The sequence below is a fragment of the Passer montanus genome, unplaced genomic scaffold (assembly GCF_014805655.1).
Source record: "Passer montanus isolate IOZ18808 unplaced genomic scaffold, ASM1480565v1 scaffold173, whole genome shotgun sequence".
Lineage (NCBI taxonomy): Eukaryota > Metazoa > Chordata > Aves > Passeriformes > Passeridae > Passer > Passer montanus.
Genome location: NW_024364604.1, coordinates 1,169 through 10,842, shown reverse-complemented (window position 1 = coordinate 10,842; position 9,674 = coordinate 1,169). Strand labels below are relative to the sequence as shown.

The 9,674-nt window shown below is 48.7% G+C and overlaps 1 protein-coding gene across 1 annotated transcript; it reads left to right on the top strand.

The window, feature by feature from the left end:
* The first annotated feature begins 3,300 nt into the window (after positions 1–3,300).
* On the top strand, positions 3,301–9,361 carry LOC120500033 (endonuclease domain-containing 1 protein-like). Its single transcript, XM_039704385.1, has 3 exons — positions 3,301–3,579; positions 5,112–5,430; positions 7,431–9,361. Exons 2-3 carry the CDS (start codon positions 5,146–5,148, stop codon positions 7,974–7,976), a joined length of 831 nt encoding a protein of 276 aa, XP_039560319.1. The 5' UTR covers positions 3,301–3,579; positions 5,112–5,145; the 3' UTR covers positions 7,977–9,361.
* The last annotated feature ends 313 nt before the right edge of the window (positions 9,362–9,674 follow it).

Sequence of the window (9,674 nt, the reverse complement as noted above, 5' to 3'; positions counted from 1 at the left end):
GCCTCACATCCTCAATGGAAGAGGCTCGGTGGCTTTTCCCACATGTCACAGAATCACAGAATCACAGAATGGGTTAGCTTTGATGGGACATAAAAGCCTTAAAAGTCATCTCATTCTCACCTCTCTTCCATGGGCTGGGATGCCTTCCACTCACCAGGTTGTTCCAAGACCTCCCCAGCCCAGAGGCATCAGAGACATAGAAAGCTTTGAGCAGCCAAAGCTGAATTCCTGTGATACACTCCTTGGACACCTTCATTCTCTGCTCTGCTTCTGAAGCTTTTCTGAAGATTTATGGGAAACTGATTTGGGGAAATGTATTCAATGGTTGTCAAAGACCAATGTGTGCCACATCATGGAGTTTGCAAGAGCTCACAATAAAAGTTATTTGCAGCAGTGCTGGATTGCAGGCTCACATCTTCTATAAATCACAAGTTGCTTTCCACTGAAATTTCTACAGCCACCAGTAAAGTCACAGAGCCCAGAGCACCCTTGCAGGACATTGGGTGTGCAAATGCAATCAGAGGATGCCATAATACCCCCACAAATGTCAGCATCAGACAGCAGTTATTCTCCTGTGAATGGCATGAACAAAGTGGTCCAGGGTGCCAACAGCTCTTACAAGATATCTCCACAGATCCAGGGACAGGACTCCCACTGTAATGTCTCCACTCTTGATCCTTTGGTGGTGGGGGCCTTTGCATTTAACAGTTCAATGGGTTCAATGAGTTAAAGATCATGTGGTATTGCCCCACTTTTCCCCTGGGAGGGGTTTTACACTGGTCATACAGCACTGTGGAGTTGGGGGCACTTTGGGTGTCTTTGATTCTTTATGGCCCCTTCTAATGATGGGCCCTACGTTGTTCTGTCAGCTGGGCCTCATAAGGAAGGAGGAATTTGCCCCATCTCCACCAGATCTGCTTCTTCTTGGCCTTCTCCCTCATTCTGGATAAACCCTACTTTGTTTAAGACATCAGTCCCAGGTTAACAGAGACTAAAGAAACCATGGGACGTAACCAGTTTGTTTGAACAAACTTTGGTCTAACCCACCTCTTCTGGGTACTTCTGGTTGTAACTCATCCTTCTGTTATTCCTGGACTTTTGGAAATGCAAGAACATGTGTCCAGTTAGCTTTGAGTGAATGAATGCTCATTGAATGACAGAACATTTTGGGTTGGAAAGGACCTTATTGACCAGCTACTTCCATGCCCTTCCATGGGCAGGGACACTTTTCACTATCCCAGGTTGCTCCAAGTCCCTGCCAGCCTGGCCATGGACACTTCCATGGATGGGGCAGGCTCAGCTTCTGTGAACAACCTGTGCTGGGGCATCACCACCCCCACAGTAACAAATGTCTTCCTAATATCCACTCTAAACCTACACTTCTTCCATTTCAATCCCTTTCACATTGTTCTAATAGTGTGGTTTAAGCCCAGCCAGCAGCCGCTCCCTCACTCCCCGACCACCGGGATCAGGGAGAGAACTGGAAGAGGAAAAGCTGGAAAACTCATGGGTGGAGATAGAGACAGTTTAACTGGGAAAGCAAGAGCTGTTCACACCCCCACAGTAACAAATGTCTTCCTAATATCCACTCTAAACCTACACTTCTTCCATTTCAATCCCTTTCACATTGTTCTAATAGTGTGGTTTAAGCCCAGCCAGCAGCCGCTCCCTCACTCCCCGACCACCGGGATCAGGGAGAGAACTGGAAGAGGAAAAGCTGGAAAACTCATGGGTGGAGATAGAGACAGTTTAACTGGGAAAGCAAGAGCTGTTCACACAAGCACAGCACATCAAGGAATCCTTTCACATTTCACACGGACTGAACGGTGCTCAGTCACCTCCAGGAGAGCAGGGCCCCATCCCACCTAACAGCTAGCTGGGAAGACTAAACCCAACACTCCAAATGACACCTCCTTCCTCCTCCTTCATCTCCCTTTATATCCTCAGCATGATCTCATGGTCTGCAATATCCCTCTGCTCAGTTGGGCTCACCTCTCCTGGCTGTGTCTCCTCCCAACCTCCCAAGTACCCCCAGCCTCCTTGCCAGCCTGGCAGTACAAAAAGCAGAAAAGGCCTTGCCCCGTGAAAGCTCTGCCCAGCAAGACCAGAAACATCTCTCAGAGCCAGGCCAGTCCATCCCATGTCACCAGAGATGTTCTGTTGGGAACAGGAACACGTGTAGGTGCTGGAGCAGCAGCAGCTGCAGCTGGTGGGATTGATGAAATGATCAAGGCAGCCACCAGACCCTGTTAGCTGACCCTGACATACCATGCTACAAATCAGCAAAGTTGGGAGAAATTCTGGGGAAAATTTGAGAAACAACTATCAACACATTTCAGGGTGGGTGTGAACATACTCCCTGAATAAAAACAGAAAGGTTCTCCATTCTGTGGAATTCCCTGTTTATAAGAAGGGGCAAATTTTTGCCTGGGTACATATTGCAGTGGCACTCATGATGATTTAAACATTTCTGTCTCCAGGGAGAAGACAGAAGGAACGGTTCAGCTCCTTCTTCTGAGACTTTGCTTCAAGGTAAGCTCTTCCTCCTTCCTCACCATTAACCCTGTATTCCAAGTCTTTCCTGAACTTTGCAATAAATATACATAGAGAAAGCCTAGGCTGGAGTTGCTGAGCTCCAAGGAGCAATCAGCACTTACATATGCATTGATTTTTGCAGGATTTAGGTATTTTCTGTCAGTCAGGAGGGCAAGTACAGATGGAATGTTTTGGGAAGGAAACTAAAGCCAGCTCACCTCAAAATTAACAACAAACTGTTGAACAAGAAGGATGGGGGAGATTATTCAGTACTAAAACTACATCCATCAACTTCTAAAAAACCTTTGGATAAACCGAGGTGTGGTGTGATGTTCTGAGAAAATTCATCCTTAGGTCAGCTTGGGAAATCTAACAATTGTCTCTTTCTGGAGAGTGTTGTGGCATGTTTTTGTCCTTAATGGTCTGTTCTGTTTGTTTCTCCCCCTGCCTCATTAGTTCAGTCCAAATTATACCCTCCCTGCTAGCTGTCTATCGTTGCTAAGACCAACCCCTTATTTTAAACAGTCCGAGTTCCTCCTCCCCACAGTTGTCAATCCCTTCTTCTACCAACCCCCTGCTAGACCTCCCCTTTGGAAATCCCCAAATCCTGGAAGCTCCATTGGTTTATTTGAACTGTTTCCCTCCCCCTGTGTACCCGATTGGTTAGAACATTGCAAACCCTGCCTTATGTTCCTCCCCTAAACTTCTCAGATTGGATGAAGAGCTGTATCCTTCCCTGAGACGTGCTCAGTTGAAAATATCCTGAACCGCTATGTTTGGGGTCCTTGCCTCTGGTCAGTGAATAAAGTTAATAAATCCTTAGGTCACCAAGCAAGACCTGTCTCGCTTGTCATCAGCACTGATCTGCGGTAGCTGGCTGGGACTCCAGTCCTCCGAGGAATTGTCAGGTTACGTGTGCAGCGGAGTGTGTGCAGTGACAGGAAATCATATAAACCCAGAGAGTATGAGACTGCAGCAGAGGCATTGGAGACTCCTCTGCCACTCTGGGGCTGTGAGCAGAATCCTGTGCCACTCCTTCTCACGGTAGGTTGTTTTCTATGTATCTGTTAATTCAGATATTAAGTGAGTTATATCTATTTCAGTCTCATGGAGTAGGACACGCAGGAGGAGTTTCCAGACCCTTCTCTGCTTGCTTTAGGGCAGCTTTGGGCATGCTCTGCAGAGTACTGTAAAAAGTCACCACTTGTAGTGTCAGTTCTCAGTTTCCAGATCATTGCTGACCATGTTTCTGAGCCAGGGCTGAAGAAGAGAAAAATGATCAGATATCTTGGGTCAGAGCAGGGCTGTGTGCAGCTCAGCTTCCTGAATTCAGTGGAAATGGAGAGATGAGGGTCAGGGAGAAGAAGAAGACAAGGGCAAATGTGCAGGTGACTTGTCAAGCCTTCAGCAGTGCTGAGCTCAGCCCCTTCCCAGCCCAAGGTGGGCTTTGTGCTTTAGAGGCTGTGGCAGCTTTCTCTGCCAGGAACCCTTTTACCTGCCTGTCCCAGCTGCCATATTCCGAAGGCTGATGATATTAAATCACTGCATTGAGTGTCTGGCAATGCAAATGGAAGCATCCCTGCTCTTCCAAACCTGTGCTGCGTCTGAAAGGAAACAAAGTCCCTTGTTTGGTTACCAGCATCCCAGGGAGCTTTTCAGCAGTTTTGTGACCTTACTGACTGCTGAAAATCAGGTCTCCACTGAGAAAGACAAAACAGGATAGGTGGCTGTCCAAGAAATTCCTGCAATGGTGCCTTTGACTGTACAGGGAAATCCATCAGCAAAGCTGAAGATGGACATCAGCAGCAATCCCAAGCAACCATGGGAAGAGCTGCCCCTCAGTGCTTGCATTGCAGCAGCCACTGTACTGATAAGATAGAGGTGTTATCCCTCCTGCTTGCTGTTGCCATCTGCTTGGCCCCTTCATTTGCTCTCTCCATGTGTCTGCAAGTTCAGATTGGGGTTGGATGACATGGAAATGCAAGGTGAGCAGCAGGACACCCATGGCCCAATGTCAGCTGAGAGGCAGGAGCCCAGGTGGATCATTTGGGGCTCAGTATTGGGTCTGAGTGGCAGAGCTGAGTGTCTGTGTGAGCCTGGATGGGGCCAGAGACTTGTAGGAAGTGCGGCATTGCTGTTCTTTGCCTGCCCCATGCCCCATGAGATTAAAGCCCAGCTCAGCATGGCAGGGGGCTGAGCAGAGCCCGTGCCCAGCTGCAGGTGTCTGCTGTGGGAAGGTGCTGAGAGCAGGAGGGAGGTGGGAAAAGGTGACCTTGTCCCAGGGCTGTACCTCAGTTGTACTTTTGCTGTGAGAGCTGATTGCAGTCATGGTGGGTTTGGCTCCTTCCTCCTGCAGGCTGAGTGCTCCCACTGCTGCCTCCTGCGGGCACCTAAACCCTGTTTTAGGTTTCACCCTTATTGCTATTGTGATTTCGCCATGTATGGGAGGACAGAAATTAGACCTTTCCTGGTGTCTCATAATCCCCTCCTCTGGCAGCTCTGTCCCCTGCACAAAAAGGCTCCAGGCCATGTCCAGCTCTCTCCAAGCTGTGTGTGTCTCTGCATTTGCCTTCCAGGGGAGCAAGAGCCCTTCACTGAAATCCTCCCACCATGCTGGGTCTGCTGCTGCTGCAGGTGTTGGCCAGCTGCCTCTGGCTGGGACACAGCGAGGTGGTGAACTCCTTTGCAAGCTGTCCTCAGTTCTTCTATGCAGGGACAACCCCAAATGATGCCCTGAATCCAAAGAACCCAGCCTGGATCTGCCAGCGTTTCAGCAACTCGTATCACTATGCCACCCTGTACGACAGAGACAGGAGAATTCCAGTGTACTCTGCTTACAAATACGAACCTGGAGATGCCAAGAGACCTCACTCATGGTGGTTTGTTGAGCCCCAGGTGAGTGTCCCTCTTTACTCACATCCCCTTCCATCCACTGAGAGATGAGCTGCAGCATTTAAATTACCACTTCTATTTCCTAACACCCCAATACAAACATACAAATGGACACACAGGATAGGAATGTCCTCACTGAACTTCAAAGTCCTTCACCACTTGGTTCCTCTAATGCATCTGAGACATCAGCAGGAGCATGAGATGAATCACATCCCAAGGGTGCCCAGCTTTCTGCCTTCACCTGACAGGAACAGCAAATCAGATTCCTTTGCATGACATGACAAGGAAAATGCTTCCCCTCCCTGGGCCCTGCTGTGCTGGGTGACCAAGTGATGGGGAAAAGGCATCCAGGAGAGGCTAAACTTGAGGCACCAACAGTCCTGCTGGCATCTGATCCCCACTTGGCCCTGAGCTGTTCTGCATCCCTGGCAGAGCTTCTCTGCTCCCAGTGAAGAGTCAAACAGCCTTTGTGAGTGGTGGGAGAGAAGTGAGGAGAAACTAAGACGGAGGTGAGATGACCCAGGGACAAAGCCTCAGGGGAAAAGGCACTGGAGATGAGAGGGTCAGGTTAACTGTGGAGGGATTTCTGCAGTGACATTTCCTGCAGTGAGAGTGAGGAGCATCAGTGTTGGTCCAGTCAGAGGGGTGGGATCTCCATCTATGAGCAGTGATCCCTGTGCGCCTTTGGCCCAGGCTTGATCCAGCAGACAGACAGAACTCCACAGACAACAGAGCCCTTACCAATGGCCTTCAGACAAAATTCGGTAGAAAGGCCAGGCCAACTACAGAAGAGAAAAAGAGGCATTTCCTGTCATTCGTAAGGACAGAGTAGCAGGATGACATTTGGGGAAAGGTGAGCCAGAGAAGGAAGCTTTGTGCTCTACTCCAGAGGAAGGCTAAATATGTTTCCCAAAAGGTGAACAAAATTATGTTGAAGTTATTAAAAAAAATAATAACTTCATCTTATTTCGCATAGGAACTAGAACAACTACTCTGGCCTTGAACCACTGCAGCTTCCACGATGTCTGTTTTTGGAGATTTATGGAATGTTTTTTGTTGGAAGGAACCTTAAAGACCATCTCAGTCCAATTCCCCTGCATGGGCCAGCCAGTTGCCATTAGACCAGCATGATCCAAGCCCTATCTACCTTGGCATTTTCCTTCTGGTCCTTGGACCCTGGCCACCCAAACAACCTTTGATTTTTAATAACTTTCTCCTGAGGCATTTTTGGAGTATTAATTTCCCCAGGACTCTTTTGAGGTTACAGGTCCCAATCAGAGGCTGATCATTTGTAACTTCTTTTCAGTGATGCTGCAGAAAATTCTCCCTTGCCCAGATAGCTCTACCACGCATTCCTAGCACTACTGTAACAGATTCCATTCACATTGAGATCTTTTTGCTTACTGAGCAAAACTGGTCATTTTTAAACAAACTGTAGCCCTCCCAGGGAAACCTCAGCTGCAGGACTGATTTACTGACACATCTCCCACTGTATGGGGTTACAGGAGGCAACCTCTGGTGTTCCAGGACTGGGGTACATTTGTAGCAACCACACATAAAATCACAGAATCATTGAATGACAGAATCACAGCGTGGTGTAAGAGGATCCAGGGAGAGACCTGGGCGGATTTGGATTGTGGAGACAGGAGGAAAGAGAAGCAGATTTGATAGGGGAGGTGTCTCACCAAAGTCACCTTTCAGTCCTAGGAGTGGGAAATGCTCCTTGTTTTGTGCATCCATCCATGCTCCCAGCACATGTTGCAGGCTGGATCACAAAGGTCACAAGTCAAAAGGAGAGCAGTCACATTCTGAACTGCTTTCTCTTTAACTGTCTTGCATTCATGTAGGAAGGGCATGTGTATGATTTCTCTCAGATTCATACATTTTCCTGCACTGAAATGACACCAAATGAGATCTTGACCATCAGAGTTTTCTGCTCCAGGGAAATCTTCTCTGTTACTCCCATTCCCTATTCTAACACCTATTTCTCTTTCCCTATCAAGCTGATAGGTAAGAATAATCTTAAAGAGATGGAAAGAGAGTCGGTCCTCATAGAGCAACACAAGTTCACCATAGACCAAATCAAACAGAGCCAGGCTGTCCTCACTGACTACAACGTGACGGGTTTGGACCGTGGTCATTTGAGCCCCAATGGCCATCAGTACAGTAGAGAGAGCAAGACAGCTACCTTCACCCTCACCAACATAGTCCCCCAGGACAGCAGCCTCAACAAGGGCCAGTGGAACATCTATGAGTCTAAAAAGATGCCCACCAAGACTAAGACCAGGGGCTGTACAACGACCTATGTGATCACGGGTGCTGTGCCTGGGAACACCTACATCGCTGAAGGGAGGGTTAACAGACCCAGCCACATCTGGTCAGCTGCCTGCTGTCTGGTGAATGAAGAGCCCAAAGATACTTGGGGGGCCATTGCTGAGAACAATAAGAACAAGGTGGAGGAGCTCAGCCTGGGGAAGCTGGAGGAGAGGTTGACCAAGCTCTATGGTGGAACAGTTACTCTGTTCAACAATGCCTGCCCCCGGAAATAAGCTTCACATCCTCAATGGAAAAGGCTCAGTGCCTTTTCCTACATGTCACAGGATCACAGAATCACAGAATGGGTTGTTTTTGATGGGACCTTAAAGCCTTAATGATCAACGCATTCTGACCGGCCCACCATGGGCAGGAACACATTCGACTACTCCAGTATGTTCCTTGCCCTCCCCAGCCAGGCCTTGAACCCTTCCAGGGATGGGCCAGTCAAAACATCTCTCAGTAACTTTTACTTGTACCACAGCATGCTCACAGTAATTTCCTTCTTTATAATATCCCATCCAACCCTGCCCTCCATCAGTGTGAAACCATTCCCTCTTGCCCTGTCACTCCATACCCTTGTCCAGAGACCCTCTCCAGCCCTCTTGGAGATCCTTGAGGTACTGCACTCTCAGCAGTCTTCTCCAGGCTGAACGTCCCCAGCTCTCTCCCCTCTCTCCAGAGCAGACATGCTCCAGCCCTTGCAGCACCTTCATGGCCTCCACTGGACTCCTCTCCAACAGCTTTGTATCCTTCTTGTGCTGTGGGCCCCAGAGCTGGAGGCAGCACTGCAGGTGGGGTCTCAGCAGAGCAGAGTAGCGGGGCACAAATGTCCTGTGCAGAGTCTGTGCTGCTTCCTTCTCTGCTGTGTTCCCAGCTCTGTCCCTCAGGGCACCTCCTCCTCTGCTCAAAGGCACAGAGACGTGGGCAGAGCCTCCAGCTGCTTTGCTTTGCTGCCCATCTCAGGAGAGAGCTCTCAGGAACGAGTCCTCTCCTCCTTTGCTGTCCCCAAGAGTGGGCAGCTGACTTGTCCCTCATCTCCTTAGCAAGGCTGTGGCACCAGGGCTCCTCAGGATGCCCAGAGATCCTGTCTGGAGATCTCCATGTCTGGAGATACCCAAATGCCAACAATACTTGATTCTGGACAACCTGCTGATCCTGCTGGAGCCTGGAGTCTGGACTAGAAGGTCCTGAAAAATTCGTCCAAAACACAACAATTCAGTGATTCTGTGATCCTGGTATATTCCTTTGTTTGCTTGCTTTTGAAACTGCACCTTGAGAGCATCAGCTGTTGTATCAGACAGGCAGGCTTTGGCATCAGAGACATAGAAAGCTTTGAGCAGCCAAAGCTGAATTCCTGTGATACACTCCTTGGACACCTTCATTCTCTGCTCTGCTTCTGAAGCTTTTCTGAAGATTTATGGGAAACTGATTTGGGGAAATGTATTCAATGGTTGTCAAAGACCAATGTGTGCCACATCATGGAGTTTGCAAGAGCTCACAATAAAAGTTATTTGCAGCAGTGCTGGATTGCAGGCTCACATCTTCTATAAATCACAAGTTGCTTTCCACTGAAATTTCTACAGCCACCAGTAAAGTCACAGAGCCCAGAGCACCCTTGCAGGACATTGGGTGTGCAAATGCAATCAGAGGATGCCATAATACCCCCACAAATGTCAGCATCAGACAGCAGTTATTCTCCTGTGAATGGCATGAACAAAGTGGTCCAGGGTGCCAACAGCTCTTACAAGATATCTCCACAGATCCAGGGACAGGACTCCCACTGTAATGTCTCCACTCTTGATCCTTTGGTGGTGGGGGCCTTTGCATTTAACAGTTCAATGGGTTCAATGAGTTAAAGATCATGTGGTATTGCCCCACTTTTCCCCTGGGAGGGGTTTTACACTGGTCATACAGCACTGTGGAGTTGGGGG